The 24,306-nt window shown below is 48.8% G+C and overlaps 9 protein-coding genes across 9 annotated transcripts; 3 read left to right on the top strand and 6 right to left on the bottom strand.

The window, feature by feature from the left end:
- Nucleotides 1-321: 321 nt before the first annotated feature.
- On the top strand, nt 322-1,075 carry TRV_02396 (uncharacterized protein; the record flags this gene model as incomplete). Its single annotated transcript, XM_003023413.1, has 2 exons — nt 322-416; nt 580-1,075. Coding segments are annotated over 2 exons (591 nt in total), but the record flags the coding sequence as incomplete, so codon positions are not given.
- Nucleotides 1,076-2,010: 935 nt separating this feature from the next.
- TRV_02397 (HVA22 domain membrane protein) lies at nt 2,011-3,108 on the bottom strand (the record flags this gene model as incomplete). The annotated part of the gene is made up of 3 exons (XM_003023414.1): nt 2,011-2,773; nt 2,859-3,038; nt 3,080-3,108. 3 exons carry the CDS (start codon nt 3,106-3,108, stop codon nt 2,011-2,013), a joined length of 972 nt encoding a protein of 323 aa, XP_003023460.1.
- A 579-nt stretch (nt 3,109-3,687) lies between these two features.
- On the bottom strand, nt 3,688-5,190 carry TRV_02398 (uncharacterized protein; the record flags this gene model as incomplete). Its single annotated transcript, XM_003023415.1, has 1 exon — nt 3,688-5,190. One exon carries the CDS (start codon nt 5,188-5,190, stop codon nt 3,688-3,690), a length of 1,503 nt encoding a protein of 500 aa, XP_003023461.1.
- Nucleotides 5,191-5,980: 790 nt separating this feature from the next.
- TRV_02399 (uncharacterized protein) lies at nt 5,981-7,795 on the bottom strand (the record flags this gene model as incomplete). The annotated part of the gene is made up of 1 exon (XM_003023416.1): nt 5,981-7,795. The coding sequence occupies one exon, from the start codon at nt 7,793-7,795 to the stop codon at nt 5,981-5,983; it is 1,815 nt and encodes a 604-aa protein (XP_003023462.1).
- A 2,243-nt stretch (nt 7,796-10,038) lies between these two features.
- On the bottom strand, nt 10,039-12,018 carry TRV_02400 (uncharacterized protein; the record flags this gene model as incomplete). Its single annotated transcript, XM_003023417.1, has 1 exon — nt 10,039-12,018. The coding sequence occupies one exon, from the start codon at nt 12,016-12,018 to the stop codon at nt 10,039-10,041; it is 1,980 nt and encodes a 659-aa protein (XP_003023463.1).
- A 316-nt stretch (nt 12,019-12,334) lies between these two features.
- On the bottom strand, nt 12,335-13,452 carry TRV_02401 (uncharacterized protein; the record flags this gene model as incomplete). Its single annotated transcript, XM_003023418.1, has 3 exons — nt 12,335-12,469; nt 12,522-13,230; nt 13,307-13,452. The coding sequence occupies 3 exons, from the start codon at nt 13,450-13,452 to the stop codon at nt 12,335-12,337; spliced, it is 990 nt and encodes a 329-aa protein (XP_003023464.1).
- A 1,182-nt stretch (nt 13,453-14,634) lies between these two features.
- TRV_02402 (uncharacterized protein) lies at nt 14,635-17,668 on the top strand (the record flags this gene model as incomplete). Its single annotated transcript, XM_003023419.1, has 5 exons — nt 14,635-15,377; nt 15,399-15,439; nt 15,598-17,145; nt 17,282-17,344; nt 17,505-17,668. The coding sequence occupies 5 exons, from the start codon at nt 14,635-14,637 to the stop codon at nt 17,666-17,668; spliced, it is 2,559 nt and encodes an 852-aa protein (XP_003023465.1).
- Nucleotides 17,669-17,831: 163 nt separating this feature from the next.
- TRV_02403 (uncharacterized protein) lies at nt 17,832-19,238 on the top strand (the record flags this gene model as incomplete). Its single annotated transcript, XM_003023420.1, has 2 exons — nt 17,832-18,173; nt 18,249-19,238. The coding sequence occupies 2 exons, from the start codon at nt 17,832-17,834 to the stop codon at nt 19,236-19,238; spliced, it is 1,332 nt and encodes a 443-aa protein (XP_003023466.1).
- Nucleotides 19,239-22,345: 3,107 nt separating this feature from the next.
- On the bottom strand, nt 22,346-24,193 carry TRV_02404 (uncharacterized protein; the record flags this gene model as incomplete). Its single annotated transcript, XM_003023421.1, has 2 exons — nt 22,346-24,057; nt 24,118-24,193. 2 exons carry the CDS (start codon nt 24,191-24,193, stop codon nt 22,346-22,348), a joined length of 1,788 nt encoding a protein of 595 aa, XP_003023467.1.
- Between the last annotated feature and the right edge of the window lie 113 nt (nt 24,194-24,306).

Genomic DNA, 24,306 nt, shown 5'->3' on the forward strand with positions numbered 1-24,306 from the left:
GAAAAGGTATCGGGGCTGTCTAGCGAAATATCCCAAAAAGGATGGGGAGGAAGGTTTTACATCGGGTAGTCGAATGGCTAGATAGAGTTGCGGCTGGCATCATCGACTAAGGGGCAAATTCAGGTAGACGTAATCGACACAGACCCTTGAGATGATGAGATGATATATCAGTAACTATGTAAGTAGCCCCGACTCTTGTCATCTCCTTTCTCATCCCTCTATCCTTTTCGTCTCTACTGTCAGTCCTTCAGATACCTTCCCTATCAAAGCCACACCTGCTCTCTCCCTACCGTTAGTTTTCAAGACAGCCCATACATCCAGTCAAATATCCAAAATATGAGTAGTACTGCTCCTCCACCGGCCAACTCTGCCACAAAGAGCAGGGGACGAGGTGAACGGCCTGAAGGCGAAGAATGGTAAGTACCACTATCCTTAACGGCAGGACATATATATGTTAACCATCCTGTAGGATATATATTAATTGGGGAGTATTTCTTTGGTGGACGGAAAATAGATATCTTCTTGTCAAACTTAATGGTAAAATAAAATACCATAGAAGAGTAAAGCGAGAGTGAGTAGTCATGATTCCTGGATTGTTGAAAAACGCCGGCTAATTAGTGGTAGTGACCCAGAGGAAGATAAAGCAGAAATCAAACGACACATCGAGGAAGTAGAAGATTTGATACAAGAGGGGTACGCGAAGTGGGGAAGGAGGCAGATAAAGAGGGAAAAGAAGAAGGCGATGAAGAGAGAATTAAAGGAAGTGAAGGAGAAGATCAAGGAGAGAAAAATGGAGTCAAATAGGCGGTTGAAGATGCAGAGGGAGGGGGAAAAGGAGTTGAAGAGGGAGTTGAAGATGAAGCTGAAGGAAGAGAGAAAGAGAAAGAAGGAGAAAAAGGAGGAGTTAAAGAAACAGATGAAGATGGAGAAGAAGAAGGAGAAGATGAAGAGGGAGTGGGAGCGAGAGACACGCAGAGAGAGTTGGAGGATGGCGGAGGCCAGCGAGCGAGAGGGCAGCGAGCAAGAGGCCAGCATTGCCTCGGACCGCGCCGTCTTCCATTTGCCTTTACATTGATTGAATCTTTTGCCATGAGTCATATAATAATCATAATAATCATAATAATAATGGATCATGATAATAATGGGATGGCAACTTCAGCTTGATATCAAAGAAGTTCTCGCGATGGCTTGCTTGTTTATTCGATGTCGTCATAGCTCAGGAAGTAATAGTGCTTACTAAGCTGACTAATTGCCGTATTACCGAGTCGATACAGCGCTAAGCCGGAAACAATACAACTCTGATACAGTAAAATAAATTGGTAATATTCACGGTGTTTTGGTGAAGTCGAATAGCTTTAAAGGAGTTGATGGCGCGAATAGGAAGAGAGGAAGAAGAGACGGACGGAAGAGCTAGCGAGCAGAGGTTACGGCGGATGGTTGCAGACGAGAGGGCGAGGAGTGGCGGCAGAGAAGGGAGAGAGAGGCAAGGCGTAGAAGTTAAGGAGTCAAGGACGGCAGCGAAAGGCTTACTCTGGAGGTAAAAGTCGTAAGTAAATACGGGACAGGCAAACTACCTTGGATGTGCCCGAAGATGCATGGCTGACAGGGCGAGCAGATGGAGCAGACAGGCAAGGGCGTACGGAGGCCCAGTGTGACCCATGGAGCCCACAGACAGACAGGCGGACAGACAGGTAGATGGTGGCACGTACCAAGTAGACAGGTTACCCGCTGGTAAGTTAGTTAGTCAAGGAGAGTAAGCATGAGCAAGGCTCACAGCGTCATTTCGCATGAAGAAGTATTTCTTCTGCGGGCTGACTGACTGGGAGACTTGATTACCCGTTATTACTTACTTCCGAGAAGGAAAAAAAAAAAAAGAAAAGCCAGCCGAGATGGCGCCGATAGTTAAATCCAGTAATTTAGTTACCTAGGATAGCTGTGGAAATGTATATATGTTGACCCAAGATGCATGCATAGACCCAATAATCGATGATAGTAATAATGGCCGTCCCCTCACTCGAAATCACCCATCCTCGGCCGTCGATAGTCGGCATACCGATGCGTATCAAAGGCCGACGAGGCACCTAGGTCCTCATGCTCGATGTTCTCAAACGAGTTATCACTTCTGTTCTTGCGGAGGCCGCTGCTCTCGAAGCCTCCGACGGATTCATCGGGCACGCCAGCGCCAGAGCTAAGGCTTCCGAACTCCCGATCGTACGCCGACAGGAGAACCCTCAGATGGTCTCGCTGGGAAGCGATGTATGCTGCCTGCTCTGACCGCGGGGCAGAAGCGACATGGCGAGGTAGCAGACGGCCGGACGCACTTAGCTCCGCTGCCTGGGCGTCAGGGCTCTTTGCTGCCCCTCCGGCTCCCCCCAGCACGCTTCCTATCATACTGACGAAATCCGGTGCTCCGTAGCCACCTGAAGCACCACCAGCGCCGGGAGCCGCCCCAGCACCCACAGAGGGCAAATTGAACCGCGAAAACAGAGTCTGCGCATAGGACGGTGCCGCAACGTTAGTGGTGTCCGCCTGTCCTTGTGCCTGCCCCTCCCAGAGAGGCGGTAAACCCATCGCCTTTGTCCTGACCAGATCGATGAGTTTCTTCAGGTACTGCAGTCCCATCGCACTGCCGCGGGAATGGGCCTGGCCGATAAGCTCCTCGATCTCACGCTCATGATGGCGAAGGAAGGGCTCGACGTGTTCGAGATAGAGCTTCTTTGCGCCCTGTGTTTGCGGAAGGACGAGGTAGGAGAGTGCAAAGAGACGTATCCAGCTATAGAACGGGAACCTGTCCGCCAGTCCGCTTGTCAGTATATTTTGTAATTCTGATTCGACGCATATCAGTCTAGGGAACGCACCATGATATTATGAAGAACGTCCAGGACTCGACGAGGGTGATGGCCGAGTAGACGACCCAATACATCAGCCAGGGAGCTAGGTTGGTCACATCACGGGTCTGGAGGGCCTTGTACGATGCGAAGATCGGGAAGAGAACCGTGGCGACGGCCCTGTTGTCAGAATTGTCAGTTAGCTGTACGCTATACAGTGCGTGCCCAACGGCTCGTCGGTGTAGACTCACGCCAGTAGGTCCGCGATGATGCCAAACATCGCAGTAGTTTAGTTAGAGTGGAAGTGGGATGTTGGCGAGCTTGCTTCAGCCCTGTAAGTAAGCACCGGTTGTAGCTAGCTGGTTTGGATGCTGCAAGAAAGTAGCTGCCTGTCCTGCGGGCTGCGGTCAACGAAAATCCTTAACCAATTGATCCAGCTGTGCGCCAGAGACGTGTCATGAGCTGTCAGCCGCTGGTCGATGGAGGTTGTCACTGGGTGTGTCGATAATGGACTCTCTCGGGCTGCTTGCGGTGACTTAGGTGACTAAGGTTAAGTTAGAGGCGATGACGCTGGGCTCGGCCTAACTTGCCAAAAGGGAAGCTGGTCTTGCCACCACCAGCAGCTCCACACAAACAACAAACATAAACATAGTCATATAGTCATATAGTCCTTACAGTTGAGCATCTAAGAAAAGGTCAAAAGATATTCATGGGCCACGAGAGAAGGCTGAACTGGTGGCCAGCGGGTTGAACGAGAATTAGACCTAAGGTGACGAAGAACTATGAAAAACACCCAACAACCCACGAAGACCTCCAGAAGGCCAGGGCAAGAGTTCTCTCTTAGTATTCTATCACGTTTCTACCCCGAAAAATACATCTTCCTATCAGGTCCAACCTTCATCGGGTTCTCTCCATCGCCATACAGATAGTTGCTGACGGTCTTCTGCATGTGCGCATGCAGCATGTTGACAGAGCTTTTCGTCCAGAAAGTTACCTGTGGCCTGTCCCCAACGGCTCTCTCTTTCCAATTAAGCGTGTCACGCATTGCAGTCAGCAGAGAGTTGTAATTCTCCCCGTCGTTGATGAAGAGTAAGCCGGTTAGTTCGACGGTCCGAAGCGTCAAAGGCATCGCATCGAGCAAGTCAATGATATCAGACTGTACCACGGGAAAGCTTGAGAGGCCAAAGTGTCGGAGCTTCGACCACTTCTGCACGGGGAAAAGAGATAGCAGGGATGTGAAATGTTCCATCGACAGCTCCTCAGTTGCATAGATGCCCCTATCCGTGCCGAAGGTAATATGCTCTAGATCTGGGCATTTGGAAAAGGCGGAGTGGTAATGGCTGTCTTTAAACGGTGTCCAGACGATATCCTCGTTCCCACCGACAAAGAGAGTTAGATCAAGCCGCTTGAAGCCGGGCTGCTCTAGCATTGTGGTAAAGTTAGAGAGTTCTTGACAAGGAGTGTTGAAGATATTGTAGTTAATGCCAGTTTTGAGGTTTCCCGGATCAATGACCAGTTCCGAAACGTGGTGTTTACCAGCTTGCTCTGCAAGACACCTCGTAACTACCCGGAAGCCTCGCCATCTTTCTTTGAGAAACTCCTTGGCATCTTCGGTCCATGGCGTAGCGTTGACGGGAAATGTATCCTCGTTCGAGACTGGCCATGGCTGCGGAATGGGGTAATTGAATATACACGAAAAGCTCCGTATGTTAGGCGTTGGGTATAACGGTTCAAAGAGTTTCCTGTGCGCTGTCGGGATGATAGTTATCCTCCTAAGAGCAGGAAACTGCTCCAGTCCAAACTTGAGTGCTTCAACATCCGCCTCGGAATCAAGTACTTCAAGCTGGTCTCGCAGATACTCCTTATACGTTTCCCATGATTTCCACGGCAGGGGCCTCTGAAGCATCATCATCCACCCCATCATCTCTTCCGCCATTCTGGGACCATATTTATCTGCAGCGAACCCCGAGATATTCTGATCGCATTCCTGCGAGAACCAAATTGGACAGAACTTTGGTGAGGACCCCTGCTCCGCAGGAACCTTCTCATACGGCAGACCGCTCACTTGTCCATAATACTCTCCGTCCTGCTCTACAACTTCTTCAAGAGGACTCTGGCTGAATGAGCCGTCGTCCCAGATGATTTCTTTGACTTGCAGGCGCATAGTGTCATGACTGGCTATGCTGCGGAATACCTCAATATCTCGCTTTTGAATGGATAAGAAGACTCGGTCCAGGTCGAGACGGGCGGCATTTTTTATGGATGAGCATGTTAGACGTAGGTTCTTGATGGTGCTGTTGGGCAGGTAGGAGAAGATCAACATCTGGATTTCCAGGGGGAGGGTAGTAAGTGCCAGTGCCATTGTTGCTGAAAGCGACTTGAGCCACCGCGGCCATGGACTAGGAAAATGATATGAGTGTTTATGGGCGTAATGGCAGGACCTTGATATAGGTATGGTATGTGTCTCGGTCGACGATACTCCGTGTCTGTGAACTGTGGTCAGCTCTGTCGTTACACTCAGACCATGGATATACGAGGCTCCTCGGGATGATGCGGCGTCTCAACAGCGAATCCGGTTAGCGCCGAAACGAACACGATTATTGCCCAACTGGCTCTCAGCTCTCATCACGCCCTTCAAGGCTCCAACGCCCTTGCAGTCGTGTTCCATGACGGTGCAGCAAAAAGACCAGCGGTGGCTCAGCAGGTCGAAAACTCGCACAAAGCCTTCAAGCCTCTTGTAACTCGTCAATTTTTCACCTCAACAGAAAAAATCACTCTCATCCAAAAAGCAAAGATCAGCGAAATGTTTTAAAACGAGGAAAGATAGCGCTCTCTCCACTCGTATATTGCTTTCTCCAAGATCTCTCTATGTGCTATTGATTGAAGGCATCTTTTATTAATTTTATTGCACCCCAGCCAATCAACTATCTCAGAATCATATAGGGCTTTGCTAATTGGACAGACCGTTGAGTATTACTATGAAATTTATGATTGGCTACAGGACTGCACTAGGAACGGAATAATTCCATAGTTTACAGTCACATGATATCCGTGCGGCGGCCCGGGCGTTAAGGTTGACCGAAAAGATCCACCACAATAATATTATGGTTCATACATAACAACGAAGAGCAATGACGCCAAAACATTCTCTATCACAACGGAATGCGAACATCTAAGGCGCCTGTCACTTGCTTGATATCCTCAAATAGGTCACTGGCTTCGATAAACAAGCCAGTTCCCGCTTCTCGGTCCCCTCCCATATACAGTCCCACAAACGAGCCTTGGAGGCTGAAGACAAACGATCCTGAATCTCCTGGTTCTCCAAAAGTAAGTCGAGGAGCCTTTGGGTAAACAAGATATGCAAGCCCCCGCCTTTTATCCCAGTTCCCACTCGCATCCAGGAACCAACATTGGATATCCGTCTCTCTGATTTCACCTAGCATCCCTTCCGAGAATCCAGTGCTTCGGCCGATCTTGCAGACCCCCATCTCTTCTCCTAGAGCAACAGGTCCATCTAAAACCTCTTTTGTAGCCAGGTATGACGCACGGGAGCCCCTAGGAATGTCGTTGATTGAAGGTAACTTGTTCTTGGAGACACGGTTGCTGTCCACTTCCAATAAGGCCCAGTCTAGGATGCGTTTCTTTGTGCTCATTCGATACCCAGAAGATGCGTAAACTTTTCCGAGAAGCAGCTGATCACGCAGGTAATACCTGTGAGCATGATTCAATGTATTCTTCAAATATGAGATTTCAGTCCGAGTGCATTCATAAGCATGCTGCTCGTTGCGCGAAACAGAAGGGTCATGTTCGTCCATACGTTTCTTTATCGAAACGTAACTTTCTGAAGAACTGAGTTCTTCGATTTTTTCCTTGTAGTGTTTTATAGCAAGAAGGTGGTCGTCGAGACTCGGGTAGTCAATGGTAAGATTGTTTTCTGGATCACCCGGCATAATTCCGTGTTTATCCCAGCCTGCAGTGGAGTTGAGGGCAGTGACACAGTGATGATTCGTCAATCCATAGAGCTTCCATCCCTCGGAAGGATGTTTTACTTCCAAAAAGCCTCCGAAGGTAAAGGAAGAGAAAGTTGATGAATGAGGGCCAATGCTTCCACCCATACGCGGCTCAAAACTCCAGTCATCCTTGGTGAGAAATCCTTCCTCTGACGGGCGAGTGTGGAATTGTAGAAGAGACCCACGACGCAGCTCAACGGCAACATGGTGTAACTCCATGCTGTCTAGAATCTCCACGATTGCTTCTCTGACCACCGTCCAATCAGAGGTAGAATCCTCTCTTACGAGAATGACGATCGTAACAGGAGTACTCCCGCCAGATATCCCACGTTTCTGCGGCGACAGCATCGTCCATTCCTTATCTCCAAGAATGTTCAAAATCCGTGAGCGAAGATCTTTCCACATGGAACAAAATGGGTCTTCACGGGGCACTGGAGCTGATAGAATGCGCTGAGAAGCTCTTTCATCAATCATTTCAAGAGATATATCACCTAGGTTGTTGTCGAGAAGGATTTTTCTGATCTCTTTGCAGGCCCTGAACCATGTGTTGTCGAGTTCATGTTTACGCGCTGAGATGAGGATAGTATTGACCCAAGTAACTGAGCCTTCAGTCTGGTGAGCTCTCTGGAGGGGAGTTCTACCCTGCACGTCGATGCTCCATTTATGGAGTACATGAATGATAGCATCTTCCAATTCCTTGTACGCAAGAAGAAATTCATCATTCTTCGCAAGGTGTCTGTTCTGGGCAGGCAGTCTAATAAGGGATGGACCACCGCATCTGTAGTCCTCGTTGTGAATCTCATTATCCCCAAGCAGCAGTGGTCCGTCATCTTCAGAAGAGCCCTCCCTTTGTCGTTTCCTCAGACGAGGTGATGATGGAGTGCTGGTAGAGGTGACCGGGGTGAGGAGAGGCCCGGCGTAAGCAATAGCAGATGTTGGCCTTTGGGCGCCCTCCATTGTCGGCGTAGAATTTGAAGTTGCGAGTGCCACCGTATAAAGTACTGAAGAGCCACAAGGGAGCTAGTTAATGAAATCGAGCAGAGTAGCAGGAGTGAAATTGGGAGATATGAGTGCTTTTATGCTAAAAATGCCAACTAAAATTATGTCAAAAACTTCAGCTCTGCCGTCTATTAATGTGGTGTGGACTCACTGCTTCCCCGAAGCACCCACGCTTTTGTTTATGCAGTGATTGTTTGCTTTGAGGGAATCCGGGGCGTACTCTAGGTGCCTACACGGCTTCCCCTGGTGGTGGTTGATGACCCGTGCGATAGCTATATAGATCGGAAGAAGAAAAGCTGAACCACCAGCGCTGACTTTCCGAAAACTTTATATTTACGTTGTTGACTTGAATGATCCATCGTTAATAATAATTTGTCAAAGTCTGCCACTACACTAGAGGAGCATCAGATCTGTTAAGTAGAGAGCATGCGGAAGCTTGGTCAAACTGTTGTCTGGTTAAGCTGTTGTCTTTGGTGACAAGACGTTGGAGTAGGTTCAGGAGGCCAGCGTCTCGTATATATAACTACCAACTAGTTAGTGAATAGCTAGTTAACTACGCCACCACTGTCACATTTAAACTTCACTTCGGCGTACCTAACTAGCTAGCGGCGTATCGTATATCCGAGACGCTGGCCACCTGCAGCCACCACGCTGCCACGTCATGACGAGACAACATCAACGACAACAGTTTGACCAAGCATCCGCATGCCCGCTAACTACTTGACAAGATATCGCTGCGTTTCTCAACGACGCCCTAATTGAGCGCTTTCTTTCATTTTTACCTGGTTTTTCCATCATCATGGCGTTTGGATGCTGAGGGTGTGAAGGAGCCCGAAAGAGCAAAGGCGAGAGAAGTGTTAGGATTAGGGTTGAAGAAAAGCCCACGTCTCATTTTCGAGATAAATATCAGCTTGCACCGCACTTATTACGCCTCGATCTCTTGATACCCACCCTTGAAAATGATCTCTAGCTCATTATTGTGTTAAAAGGGTATCAAATTGTGAATTAAATACGGGGCTAGTTGTTACCTGGCTAGCTTATAAAAACTCTAAACGCGACACTGATGGCCGAAGCCCAAAGTGGACGATATGGAACTCCCCATAACTACCTAGACAAACTTACATTCTGTTAAGCTAGAATACCACCAGTGCTCGTTGATTCAAAGCGTCCCAACACAGAGATAAGTGTTTGCCCATAAGCCCGTACAATCAGCCTTGATTGCTGGGTTCCATCTAACGAGATCTGCCAACGTGACCTTATACTTCGCCTGAATGACCGGGCAGGTATTCCCAGTTTCAACAAAATGGAACTTGTTGCAGTTTGTAACCATCCCATTTTGGATCGGAGTGGGTGTTTGAATGCCATTTGGAGGCTTTGTTGGGGTCGGGGTTGGTGATGGCTTTGGAGTATACCCGATGATTGACACGCAGGCATAGGCATTAGCCCAGAGGCCTGCACATGTGTTCCCGGCCTTGGGATTCCATTTCGTGAAGTTAGATAGTCTACTTATATCCTGGGGTTTATATAAATATCTCCTCTTATCAGCCGCACAGGTATCTCGACAAATCAAACGACCAGGAACCAGATATCCAGCTTTTACCGAGATTGTGCAGAAAGGTGAAGGGAGGATTGTTCAGTTCTATTGCCCTCATCTGAATTGCCAGGAAGTTCATAGCCTGGTGGCAGCGGTGGGAGATAAGAGAAACTCCGGTCCGCATGGGAGTATCTGTGCATACATACATGGGCATCTGCGTGAACATGGTCTAAAACTCATGCACGTCGACCCTGTCCAGAAGTTCACTGGGAAAAGTATGCACTTCTTAATCCTTGTCTGGAAGTTTAGTTATACTAGGCGGAATATATATCAAACCCCCTGCCCATGACTCATATGATGCTGCGGCAGGCATGGTGCAAGGGACAACGGACAACCTTGCGATTCAGTCAGTCAGGAGATTCATACATACCGTTGATTAGCTGCATTTACGGAGTCTTTTTAATCACCACGCCCATTGGTGTCTTGAAAAGGGGCTACACCGAGTAGACCGGCCTCCTATCCCCATGCGGGCAAGGCATGATACAAACAATCATGAAATATGCGTACTATGTCTTGGGTTACATTAGCCTATCTACCAGGTAGTCTGAGCTGACAGTGCTGCATGGAGAGAATGAAGAGAAGGAATCATTGAATAACTAAATGGCTACTAGCTCCACCCAACAATTGAATCAGGAGAGGAAACTTCATGTTCGCTAACCTCCCCGCCCTCATTGGCAACAATGGCTTCATATTTTTCTTTGGCCTTCCGAGCAATTTCAACCCATTCAGGTTCCCCTGCGCGCACGCGCCCATTGTACTTGTAGAAATATACACTTTGTCTGGCCTTCCAGGCATCTTCACTCTCCCCGGGCCGTCTAAGCGCGGCAGCCGCCCGGACCTTTCTACGTTTTTCCTGTCGTCTCATGCGTTCTTTGCGTAGTTTGGCACGTTCAACGTATTCCTCCCAGTTCTCCTCGTAGTCAGGGTAGTACCTCGCAGGGCAAGGACAGCTTGTCTCGCAAATATCGAGCAGTCGGAGTCTCTCGGGTGATGCCCATACGTATAATTGAACCGGATAATCTTCAGGGACATCTCCTCCAAAAATGCTGGAAAATTTCTTCATGATCTCATCGCTCCAGTGCAGTCCCATACCGTTTGTTAAATTTGCATACATACTGTGTGACTTAAGGATCTCCAGGCTCTCATCTAGCCATATTGGCATAACGTAGCTTTTGTAAAGGTCAATACCCTGTTCTGCAGCCCGTTGCTCAATGTCTCGAATGTAGAACGGATTACGAGATTCTTTTGCTGCCATGGCGAGGTCGGGGTGTGGCGTACAGTTGATCTCATTGTAAGCGTCTTCGTAGTCACAGAATATACATGCAAGCGCAGCTGTCTTTTTCATTGAGGGAACTCTTTCCGCGAGCAGTTTGAGTACATGTTCACACGGCTTCAGGGGCTTCCAGATAACCCTTGGCTGTGGCTCATCCTCCGGCCATCCGTTAATGAATTCTTCAACGTCGTTGATCATAATGCGGCGAGCAGAGATAGCCTCCTTGATAAGTGATAACCCGTTGTTTTTGAGCCCTTGCACACGTCGGGTATTTTTCTTTATCTCCTCGGTCCAGAAGCGCGCAAACATTGTGTTGTAGTAAATTCCTCGTATCACGCAGACTCGCTCAACTTCATCCATCGGCCAGTATGATGCCAGGCGAGCATAGCGGTCTACGTTGCCGTCGTAAGCTGCCATTTGAATGAGAAGGTCTTTCTTCATGGTTGGTAGATCCTGAGGGAGAGGGGTGTAAAGAAGTTGAACCTCCTCTGGAGTGAGGATATTGTACTTGTCAGGCCAGCGCGACTCCTTTTCATCAATATGGTCGTCTTCTTCAATGCTCCATTTCCATGTCCTCGCCCTCCAGATTCTAAAATTGTATGCCTCTTGTCGTAACTCCTTACGGTGTTGAAGTTTCCACCGCACAGTTGTGTGGCCGTTCAAGAATGCGGGAGCGCCAGGGTTCTTACTATCAAGGTTGATAGACAGGTCATAATCATTCATAATAGCATAGCGATAGGGGGCAGCCATTATCATCTTGAAGATGGCCTGCCCGCCCGGTGTCTCGCTCTCCCTCGCCTCCTCGGCGATTGAAACGTCTGGCAACAGGTCTAATTCTGCATATAGGCCATCGTATCCGGCAGCGGCGCAGGCGCGGCCTACCTGATAGCGCATTGACGGGAAGTGCTGGGCTAACTGGCGATAGGTATCTTCGGCCGCAATATCAGGATTCCAGATACAGTAGGGGTGTCTGGTCCGGTCAGTGTCGTCCATGTCTTCAGGCCCAGGTATCACGTTGCTCATGATAAGGCGAGCGTTGCGGGCGCGGGCGAGAGCCGGACGGGAGACGCAAACATCCTTCACGGCGGAGCTGGCTGCAAACTCATAGTGACAGCGGATGCCTCGAATAAGACAAAGAGGGGCGTAGTATTGATTGTCAAGGTGTTCTTCGTCTGGCACCTGTTCACCTCGAAGGGCAGCGATGAGCCGGGCTTGATAGGCCTGGTACTCGATGCATTCGTCTGCGTCCAGGTAGCAGAATATATCATCACAGTCGCATCTTTTCTCTTCACCTTCTAGCACTCCTCCGTGCATCGTGTTTTGCTTCTGTTGGTCGTGTTAATGGGTTCTGTTTCCTTTGGTGAGGTTGTGCTGGCGTTGTTTGCTGAGGACAAAAGTGCGAGCTGCTGGCCAATTTAAATAGTCACAGAACTCGGTTGGCTACTCGGCTGCTCTAACCAGTTTGGGTAGTTGACAGGGTAGTTATAACTGTGACTAAACAAAGAATCCCTTCTGTAGTTACATCTAAGTAGCTAACAACCCTGCATATAACAAACATCTAACCGCCTAGTTATTTGTTTGGTCACAGGCTAAATATATAGTGATCCTATCTTCGAATATGTTATCTAGCTCACTTGCATTGTTTGAGTTCCTCCGCCGACTTATGGGCTTTATCATTAACTTGGGTCCACCTCTTGAGAACGAGAAGATGGTTCTTGTCGCTTCGAGAGGAGTACTCGTCGTAGTCGCGACCAAAGTCACTCATCTTTTCTCGAGTCAGAATAGTTTTGCAGTTAATACTGGGGAGTTAGACGTACGATCTCGGTAAAATCTTTCTTGCTTTTGACCCCTAGAGCTTTCAGCTCTGGACCTGGTCTTGTTTCATCTTCACCTATGCAGTTTGCCTTGTATGTCTCTACATAATTTGTCTTCTCATAATCCGCGGGGCCTAGTGGTGTGCCGTTATATGTCAGCGCCGTCGGGTGTTTATCTGTTTTCACCTTCGCCAACCCGAGCCCTCCTTCATCAGTCGATGTAACGGAACCGGCGACATACTGGACCCTGCTCTGGTAGCGAAAGGTCTGGATAGCCTTGGTAGTGGTCGCAATGCGCTGGATGCGGACCGGATCGTCTACATTGCCAAAAGGGTGTTTCACTAGGCCGATGCGAAATTTTGAATACTCCTTCTCTATCTTGCCAACGAGAGCCAGATAGTTCTTGGTATTAAGACCCTCAAGATCCGGCTTCTTAGGTTTCGGGAGCGATGGGTCAACCTCATGTGGTGCAAATTCGCCATGCCATCTAAGGTCTAGTAGTTGTTTGGCTGACTTAAAAGGGTCTCCATCAGCGGGAGAGTCTATTGTGGGTAGTGTGCCGTCATGAGGGTTTCCTCCCTGCAATCGTTTCTGAAACTCGGCATAGGTGAGTCTTTTATCCTTTCTTTTTTTTCCTATATTGAGTTTCCAGTCGTTGTATGTTTTGTCGTGAGGAAAGATCTTTCCTTGCTTAACGGGGCTTTCAAGATCACTAACAATTATTAATTTAAGTAATTAGCAAATTCGATGCGGCTAAACTAAAAGCTAAGAACGATGGCAGACCTTACCAGATAAAATCATACATTTCCCACAGCCAGATTCGCTCAAAGACGTGGGCTACTTGACTGTCTGTGATCTTTGGTTTGTCCCCCGTAGCATAACTGGAAAGAGATAGCAGCCAGGTAAGGAGGAAAGTAATCAGTATACCGCGCATGTTGAGGATGCCTAGCTTCACAATTGGAATTGATGGGTATAATGGTAGAGTAAATGACAAATTGAGAAGAGTGGCCGTTTGGTATTTCTAGTTTGAAAGACCTATCTGATTTACGCAATAAGAATATAGACCTGTCAAGAGGGATAATATGTATGGAAAAGGATCAATATCATCATTTACTTGTCACACGGCGGTGACACTAGTCATAGGACGGAAGGCAGGCCCCAAGTCCAGCCCATACTGCTAATGCTACTCAAAACAATGCAATTTCCGAGTTCGCTTGGATGTAATGCGAGGGCCTGCCAGGGCCAGGGGTTGATACTAATCGTATCGTAATAGGCATATGGTTTAGTTAGGTCACCCTCGTTGAGTTGCCGGCAGGCAGTTCAATTGCAGGTTACATTGCTATGTGGTACCTGGCCCCCTAGTGGAATGGGGGCGGAGGGCCATGCTGGACAACAGTAGAACTAATTGCACCTGTGGCCAGGGTGACCTTGGTGTATGCGCGGGAATATGTATATATATGCCCACACATTTAGTGTTATTAGTGCTCCGCCTTTATATTTAGAATCCCGAAGATTATTGGCTGGATAATAAGATTAGGGTTAGCTAGGTTCACTAGCGCCCGACGGGATCGCGCGCCAAGATTGCTTGGTATAACGACATGGCAAGGGCGACCAGCGAACATGCATCGCGCCGCGCTAACGGTCCAGCGTAACTCGGCCAAGATGATATTTTGAAATTCACCTGACAGCTGGGGGTAGATGCATGGAAAATATGTGGCCTGCATACATATTTGCTTTTGAAGTTGGCAAGCCTGTATTTCCCTTCAACCCTGCAGGCTAGGCTAGCTATTGGTTATGTTTCTCTTTTTCTTCCAGGGATTCAGTTACGGATAGGAGCAGGTATCACTCATGGCCGAACCCCGACTGCGGCGTTGGTTGGTATCTCTCTTTTTCTGCACGGAAATACTTGGCCCCATTCCTGTTGCCGTGTTGGCAGCAAGGCGTCGGAGGCCTAAAGAGGATAATGCTGGTGCACTTCAGCCCGTGTAGAAAAAAGGACGTCACAGCTGGCTTCATAATGACATTAAAATAGGACTATGACCTGGCCTTACCTCAAGGTCATCTGTGAGGCCAACCAAATTTGCACCACTCGCTTTCAACCTGTGGTACTTCCACCATGGGGAGATTCTCATTTCTTACGCTCTTTTTGTTCCTTACCGTCAAGGCAGCAAGCTGGAACCATACACAACCTGGAATCGAGACTTATCCAACAGTCTTCAAAGCCACAGGCTTCAAGTCAACGGAACATCAATTCGGTCTAGGAACCGTCCCAATAACTCAGTTGGGACCTGGCGAGATTGATGATCCGTGGATCTCGAGACTCATCGATGGATGTCCTCAGCCCTGTAGCGTCGTAGGTTCTGATCCTGCCAATTGGACACTTCTATACACCCAGCCAGCCCTCACGGATTGCAGATTGCCGCTACTGTTCGACCTTAACGTTCAAAGTACTGAGACCAGATATCCTATAATCCGCGCCTGCACAGCTAGCTCCGAAAAGCCAATACCCAAGCGTGCTGCCTCATCCATCCCCGTTACAAACCACTCAAACAATACCACAAAGAATGTGACAGCTGAAACTGAGGATTTAATACCCAATACTATGACACCCGTCTCCTCATCATCCATTTGTGGTGCTAAAGGGGTCATTATAGATGTACTCTTCACCATCAACCCATCCATTCTCACGCCAGGGGATGATACTGCCTCCGCTGTTAGCATATTGTCATCCCACCTTGCCAATAGTGCTTCTTGCGGTGAAAAAATTCTTCTCGCCAAACTGGGCTCCGTGGTCGTTGGTCTATATATTGGTGCGGATATCCAGATTACTGCAGCTGCTAAAACTATCAATAAATTCGGGTAAGATTTTAAACTTCATAGTGTCATGTCGCAGAAGCTAACTTCGTGGCCTACGCTACTTAGTAAGGAACCCCCCGTTTACCTCTTTCCGAATAAGTGCGGTAAACTTTGGATATAATTACCGGTTGGGAGTAATACCTATTTTACAATTTTCTCTTTTTGTCGTTCTTTATTCTGGCCCCGATAGTATACTCCGTGTGTCTAATTTTTTTTATTATAGGTGTTGTTCTCAAAAAGGGGGCCCAGGCTATACAGACGTGTAATACCTCAATCAGAGAAGCACGCACTGTTGGCTTGTTTGCGGTTGAAAAAACCGAGGACCTGTATATGGTCCAAAGCGCATTGAAACAATGGGCTAACGGGGGGTGTCTTTATTTTCCCAGGAGTAGAGTCCTTGCAACCATTGCTGAGCTAGGTGTTCTCACTGCTGGTGAGCCTAACAATCTCACTGACCTGGATACCCGGCCAATATGGCGCCATACCCGACCAATGTTACCGCACGCAAAGTCTGGTTTTCACTCACTCGCAATTAGAGCGGACTGCAGAGCCATCCAAGTCGGCGCAGGGGACAGCTGCACGGCATTATCAGTACGATGCGGTATTCGCGGCAGCGATTTCCTCAAACTCAACCCTGTGACAAATCTCTGCTCAACCCTAATGCCAAAGCAGTGGGTTTGCTGCTCGGGAGGCACTCTTCCGGATAGAAGACCAAAGCCCCAACCTGACGGCACATGTGCTACACATACTGTCGTTGTCGGAGATGGCTGCTTTGCTATCGCTGACAACTACGGGATTACGGTGAACGATATAGACAAACTAAATAAGGGGACCTGGGGCTGGGCTGGCTGTAACAGACTTCAGCCTGGCCAAGTTATCTGCCTTAGTAAAGGAAATACCCCTATGCCAGCCGAAATTGCTGGAGTTGATTGCGGCCCGCAGAAACCTGGAACTAAGAAACCCTCCGGCAAATTTGATGGACGGGATCTAGCAAAGCTCAATCCATGCCCTTTGAATGCGTGTTGCTCAGGCTGGGGCTTTTGTGGTATAACTGCTGAATTCTGCACAGAGTCTCCGGCTGATACAGGTGCCCCTGGTTCTTTTAAACATGGTACTAATGGCTGTATCTCCAATTGTGGTACTAAAATTGTGGGCAATAAGACTCCGGGAGGTAGTTTTGCTCGGGTCGGTTACTTTCAGGCTTATAACTTCCACCGGGACTGTTTATACCTTGACGCTAGAAAGATCGAGGAGAATTTTAAAGACCTAACCCACGTGCATTTTGCATTTGCAGGTCTTACTGAGGACTTCAACATCAATATTGGAGACAATATTCGGGAGCAATTCGATTTATTTAATTCGATGAAGGCACCCTTCAAAAAGATCTTATCTGTGGGTGGATGGGCCGAGTCAACGGAACCTGGAACCTACAGTCGCTATCGGGAGGCTGTAAGCCCAAAGAACCGGTATATATTCGCTCAAAACGTTGTAAAGTTTCTTGATAGCCATAATCTGGACGGCATTGATTTTGACTGGGAGTACCCTGGTGCCACGGACCAAGGGATTCCGGCATCAAACCCCTACGACGCAGAAAATTATTACAGATTTCTTACGCAATTACGAGTCCTTCTCGGAACCGCCCCAGGATCACGATCTCTTTCCATTGCTATTCCAGCATCATACTGGTACCTCAAACCCTTCCCAGTCCGTGCAATTTCAGTGGTCGTTGATTACTTCATTTACATGACGTATGATCTTCATGGTCAGTGGGGTATGTATACTCCCAAATTCCGTAAAATTAATCGCCAACAAAGAGACTCTAATCAAAGGTCTAGATTACGGGAACAAGTTTTCAAACCCTGGATGTCCGAATGGGAATTGCCTTCGTTCACATATTAACCGCACAGAGACATATAGCGCCCTTGCTATGATCACAAAGGCTGGTGTGGTACCTGAAAAGGTCTTCGTGGGTGTTTCTAGCTACGGGCGAAGCTTTCGAATGTCAGACCCAAGTTGTACTGGCCCGCGGTGTACATTTACTGGTTCTTATGGACATTCAGAGGCAGAGCCAGGTCAGTGCACTGGCACGGGTGGTTATAGTGAGTTCAAACATCTTTATTTCGTTCATAGTTTCTACTAAGTCAATGAAGGCCACTGACTTGAATACGGCAGTTGCAAATGCCGAGCTCCAGAAAATTCTTGAGTATACCGACAAAGGAGAAAAGGGATTTGAAGCTAAGAAGTGGTATGATGCAGAGACGGACTCAGATATTATGACCTGGTTAGCTCACTAAGTTCTATATAACTTTGGACCTTGCTAACTATGATATAGTATGTTGAATTGTCTCCAGCCAATGGATACGAGCCATCTCCCAATCAATCACTTTATACCTGTTGTTGTTTATACATATTATAATTGGCTGACTTAACTATTTAGACGGCACACAGGGTCATGGCATGACTGATTGGGTTGCATATATGGATGATAACACTAAAGCAAAGCGAATTTCATGGATTCAAGGTCTAAATATGGGCGGAATTAGCGACTGGGCCCTTGATTTAGGAGGTTGGTTTTCTGGAATCAAGGAAAACGGAACCATAGGTTGGACAGTTGAACCAGATAATCTCGACTGTGATCGAAACGCATGGCCCAAGACCCTCGAGGACTTAGACGCAAATATCGGCAAGGTGCCGATACATTGCCGTGGCATGGCCCTGATGGATATATTAACTAAGGAGCTTGCAGGCGCCGTTGATAAGTACAGGGAAGTTTCGTCTTCAGATGATTATAAGCAAAGGGTATGCCATCGATGCCAGCATTCCTTGAACCTTTTCTTTGCTTATCTTTAATGAATCCAGACTAACGCAAGATAGTTTGAGTGGTACGCCGACTGGGTGAAGGACTCTATCGAACCCCGTTTGATGAAGTTCACGGCTTTAAAAACTGGCGAGGGTCTCAAATACATGGACTGTAAGTGGTCTACACCTTATGCGAAGGGACAAGGTCCTTGCACAGAAGTGAACCTCTACGACCCGGACCACGCCGACCCTGGAGGCCGCACTGTTGAGTATACCTTGAGAGACGAGGAAGGGTTTTACAATGCCCTCATGAAAGACGCTGGCATCAGTAAGGAGTGGATTGAATGGACAACAATTACCGAGCCGGATTACTGTCCCACTTGCCCTCCAAAGAATGAGTTCTGCCCACCAAAACCTTGCGCCGACAACTACATCAAGTATGTGAATGTGCCCAGCCGCATTCCGGATAAGAATAAGATCAAAGTCGAGGACCCCAAGGATCTAATCGAGAAAGCAATTCCTCATATAGATGATATGGTGGATCTTGCATATATAACCTCCTACGAGCTGAGTATGGGGATCTTGGATGCTGACATTACCGATGTTATCACATCCCTCAGCATGCCTGTTTTTATGCTGCAAGACGCTTCCAAATCGATCGAGGAAATCAAAAAGATTGGCAAAGAGCATCATGATACAAAGAAGAAGGAGCTTATCCTTAACATTCTATCCATTGTTTTTTCGATTATACCTTTTGTGGGATTTGCAGGACAGGCAGTTGGCATCGCTACCAGGTTTGCTACGGCCGCCCTTATCATTGGTGAGATTGGCAACGCTGCTCTTTCAATCGTTGATATTGTCGAGAATCCGGCGGCAGCTCCTTTTGCCATTCTCGGTCTACTGATCGGGGCTGAAGGTGTCCAGGTCAGGGGGGCACGTGAAGCATTCAAAAAGGCGGCGAATGTGCGCCGTGCACTCAAGCCTGATGGCCTTAAGAGCTTTTCGCAAGAATTCGTGCGCAAGGATAGCCTCGTCCAAGGGCTACTCAAGAAATGTTTCAAGTAGCCTAGCTTGCACTGACTTCGGTATTTAGCTCTGCAATATATATATATATGCGCGGCGCTGGCAGGAGAATCGAGTCGGTGAAAAATTAGTATACTAGTTATATTGCGTTTCGTCTACATCGCCAAAATGGTTCAGGAATCGTTCAGGAGTCGTTCAGGGGAGGTCGAGATCGATGAATATGTTACTCCGTACAAAAGCAGAATAGTAATATCATCTATCCACTCCGATAAGTTTACTTACGTACTCCGTAGCTAATCATGACCATGATAGGAGGCAGTAATATGATCTGTATGATTGTGCCGCCTCAAATAATGATGCACCTGCTGCGCGGGCGAGTTCGGGTGGCTTCATGTAGGCTATATCCAGGGGGTGGTGAAAAAGCAATATTTATCGAGAGGAAACAAAAAAAATGGGTGATCAAAAAACATACGACAGTCGGGATTCGCTGGTGGTCACCCCCCCAACTACTAACCGACCGGCAAGTGGCTTAAGTACAGCTGAGCGGACGGGAAGCTCTGTTTTCCACTTCCTGTGGTCGTATGTGCTAGATATAGAGTTGAGCAGAGTTTTATGTTGCAGAATCAGGGGTAAGGGGCCCACTTGCTATTTGTGGGTCACATGATAAAGTCCGGATTTATCTGTGTCATGTGATATCCCGGTCGATAAATGCCTGCTTTAGGCCTAGTTTGGGTTATTCCAATGCTTACTCATGGCGGCTCTCCTCGCACAGTGAAGGGGAAGCCAGTGAAGTAAACACAGTGAAGATACGGAGTGGTGAATGCGGCGCAAAGTAAGCCCTATAAATATGGCTCATTCTTCAGCTTCGATTTCAAGTTCTCGTTCTTCTCCACAACCTCCGCTGCGTGTCAAATATTAACTACCTAAGAGCGAACCCATCAATGACGAGCAGGTTTGGTTACTCGGACACATGCATGTGGCTCTCCCACCCTTGGTTGACTTGATGCAGTTACGTACTGCGCATGGTTGGCCTACTTCGGAAAGCTTTGATACCCACAGAGCAACTAAAGCAATCTTCATAGCTCGAGAGCCTCTTTAACACTACGCCTGGCCAGATCATAAACCAACTGCTTGTCCTTCTGATGCCGATGGCCCGTCTGAGATGATGTCTACGATGGCACATAAGGATAACTTCATGCCGCTGACATCACCCCAACATATGGTAGCATATCACTTACGAGATACTCCAATCCCGTACCATCCCGCGTCTTCTCAGCCTGGCTTCCCCTTCCTTATCTAGTGGATAACGATATTTCCGACCGATGTACCTCTAAACCTGCGTGTTCCAAGGCTTATTCTTTCCCACAAATTCCAGCCATATTACAGCTAACCAGCATTCCGAGTATTTGGCTGTTTAATTACCATGTTAGAGTTTTACTCTATAAGTATGGAAAGAAGGCTCGAAAATGCAACAAACAGTAACAGAAGCAGCAGCACACCGGGATATGAAATACATACTAACTGATACTCAAGTGGGTTCCAGATGATTAACCCGCGGCGAATTGCACTAGGGGGGTTGCGGCATCCCCATACTAACACAAGGATAACGAGAGGTCACGTAGGTGACTTGGCCCAAATATACCAGAATTGGAGTGCTACGAACTTAGGAAAGTGAGGTGGTTGTTACTACGGTACGTACCCATGTAGTACCACAGTCATGTACGTAGAAAGGAGGGCTAGCTTCCACCGTAGATAGAGAATCAACCTCATTCTATTCACCAAAGATAGCCATACGCGCCCATAGCCCGTAGGAAGTCTTACAAGGGGCTAACCCCAGGAGACAGTCAACGACAATAGTTGAAAGGGAGTAGGCCTTAACTTGTCAAGTATAACACAGCCTTCTTCATATTTTGCCAGGACCCCACGCGCCCCTTGTATTTCTTAACGAGTCTATTTATCAAATTTATCAAATATATATATATTCGCCCTCATGCTTGTCCAACGTAGAGATAAGAAATGTAACAATACTTTGCACGCTGACTAAGCATACAACCAATCACCTTCCACCTTGCCCCGCTTTAACGGAAGATCAACGTGACAAGCCCAAGTTTATTTCGACATCACCTTCTCCGCCTCGACGAAGGCGGACATCATCAAACCCCAGATATACATCTCCTTCAACCCGACGACCGCAGAATACACACATATTCCTAGCTCAAGAGGAGCCAAACTGAAACCACGATACACCACACCAACCGTCGCCTAGTCCAGACAAAAGCGAGCCAGGAGCAGGGGGGTGAAGTAATTTCTCGCTTACCGCGCCAACCACCATGTTCCAACCGAACTACCGAAATGGACACGAACGAACCGGTGCGATACCAAAATGCCGTCCCATGCCAGAACAGACTTGGTCGTCGCGTGCACATATACCCTGTTTCGCAGGAGGAAAGCGAGAATGACGAGAGAAAGGGAGAAAAAGCTTAAGTTGAGTTTTTGGCAACTTAAGTAGGGCGCAGGGACAGGCATGGCGGGTAAGAGGGGCGGGAAAAGAGTGGGAATGCAGCATGAGCATGGAGACGAAACCGAAAACTTATGCATGCAAGATGCGATATGACATGGCAGGGGACTGTTTACTTTGCGTCTGCGATCCACTATCTGATCTTACCCGAGATGCGGAGGTTGCAAAAATGGGTACTTTGATGTGTTCGTCTGGTATTACATATCTTGATGCAGTGTGATTTGAGGTGTTGGATGGTTTGGCTTCATGGGTGGAATAGGCGAGTACGAAGCTTGTTTACACTGAAGACATGCATAGATGTTGTTTTGCTTGAATGATACTGATGGAGTAATAGGGAAAGAAGATGATGAGAACGAAGTCAGAGAAGAAATCGTTTGATGTTTTTATTAGATAATGGTAGGTTAGGTAGAGGTGGTATCTTATGACGGGTCGCGTTCAGGGCGTTTTTATTACAAGATGAGAAAGGAAAAGCGGTTGGGGAAATTTCAGATGAGATGTCCGGATGTGGTCGGGCGCGCAACGAGTCAAGTCATCAAGCCAGTTGAGAAAAGATGAAGAAAAAGATGCAAATGAAAATACAAGGGAAATAAAGAGAGAGAGAGAGAGAGAGAGAAAGGGAGGGAGATGGCGTTTAGAAGTGAGGGGCGTTAAGGAAGAGACCCATGAGGACACCACCGATGGTTCCAGCGACGGGGATGGTCATGATCCAGGCAAGCAGCAAGAGGCCTACTCGCTGCCAGTTGACGGCTCTGAAGGTGCCGTTGCAGAGACCGACGCCGACGGTGGCACCGGTGATGCACATACTGGTGGAGACGGGCAGGGAGTACTGGGAGAAGACGAGGACACAGATGGCGGCACCCATTTCCATGGAGGAGCCACGGGATGGGGAGTGGTAGGTGAGCTTGTTGCCCATGACCTTCATGATGTTGTAGCCGTAGGTGATGAGACCGAGGGAGATGGTGAGGGCGAGAACAGCGAGCTGCCAGACGGGGACGGGGGCCTTGGCCTTGGCGGCATCACCGGTGGACCAGGCACCGTAGATGACGGCCCAGGGACCAACGGAGTTTCCGATATCGTTGGCTCCGTGGGCGAAAGAGGCGGTACAAGCAGTCAGGACCTGGACGAAGGAGTAGGTGTGCTCGACTTCGTTGGGGTACTTCTCAGCAGCGTCATAGACACGGGCCATGCGGGAACCTTCAGGGGTGCCGGCGATATCAGTCTGGGCGGCGTGGATGTCGTAGTGCATACCGTACAGAAGACCGGCGACGATGGTGGCAGGGAAACGCTTGAGGATGATCTTGATGTTGTGGAGCTCATAGATCTGGCCGGGGCCCATGGGGTTGTCGTGGAGAGTGCGAAGAGCCCAGCCGAGAGGACCACGCTTCTTGCGGAGCTTGGCGTTGAGACGGGCGTCACCCTGAGCATTGAGTTCCTTCTGGGTGAGTGGAGGAGCGTCGATGGAGGCGAGCTTCTGTTCCTTGTCGTCGGGGGTGCTGGAGCCGTTCTCAGCCTTGGCCATGGCATCACCGCCGGCCGAGGTCTCATCGAGATCGGGGTCGTGCTGGACGACGGCATAGTTGGGGACGGCAGCACGGTCAGCAGGGGCGACGGGAGCACGTCTGAAGAGGAGCGGGCCCATGAAGGCATGATACCACTTGACGGAGGCGTCCTTCTTGATGACCTTGGCGTGAACGTAGGGGACGAAGAAGAGAGCAGCGAGCAGGCAGACACCACCAGCAGTTCCCATGGTGACAGCAGCGATGTACCAGGCGGGCTTCTTGCCGAGACCGAGATTGGGGGATCCCTTGTACACGATGGAAAGCGTACAGATGGTTCCGGCAATCAGGAAGAAGAAGGGCGAGGTGTAGACAGCCCAGGGAACGGGGTCCTTGCGCATGTGGACGACCAGCTTGATGAGCATGAAGATGGAGGCAGCGAAGCCAGCCGAGATGGCGGGAGCCATTCCCAGGCCGGCGAAGATGGCACCGAGACCCTTGCCGTTGTTCCAACCCCACTGGACCTTGGATGCGCCGACGGTGGCCACGCCAACACCAGCAACGGAGGAGATGAGCGAGTAGGTCGAGGAGACGTGGGCGGAGTGACGAGTGCACCACATGACCCAGGAGGAGGCACCGGCGAGGGCGATGGTGAAGGCGAGCATCTGGACGCCCGCGTTGCCCTGGAAGGCGGAGTTGGGGATGATGCCGTTCTTGATGGTGTCTGCCGTCCGGGCGCCGACGGTGATGGCTCCCAGCAGCTCGAAGACGGTGCCGAAGATCATGGCCTGGCGGTAGGAGATGGAGCGCGAGGAGACACTGGTCGCCCACGAGTTTGCCACGTCGTCTATCTCAGTCAGTCATCACTGTCTTTTCTGTCTGTTTTCTGAGGATTGAGATAACTTACTGGCGCCGTTGTTGAAGGCGTCAAGCATGGCAAACATGGTGCCAATGGCGAAGATGTAGGTGTACTGGTCGAGCATGATGGCGGTGTTTCTCTCGGTCGCTGCTTTGCTGGAGGAAGCAGGGGGAGAAGATCGAGAGAGAGAGGTCGAGAGGGAGGGAGAGATGGCGGGAGATAGAGGGCGAGGGCGAG

Source organism: Trichophyton verrucosum (assembly GCF_000151505.1).
Source record: "Trichophyton verrucosum HKI 0517 chromosome Unknown contig00209_1.f1.exp, whole genome shotgun sequence".
NCBI lineage: Eukaryota > Fungi > Ascomycota > Eurotiomycetes > Onygenales > Arthrodermataceae > Trichophyton > Trichophyton verrucosum.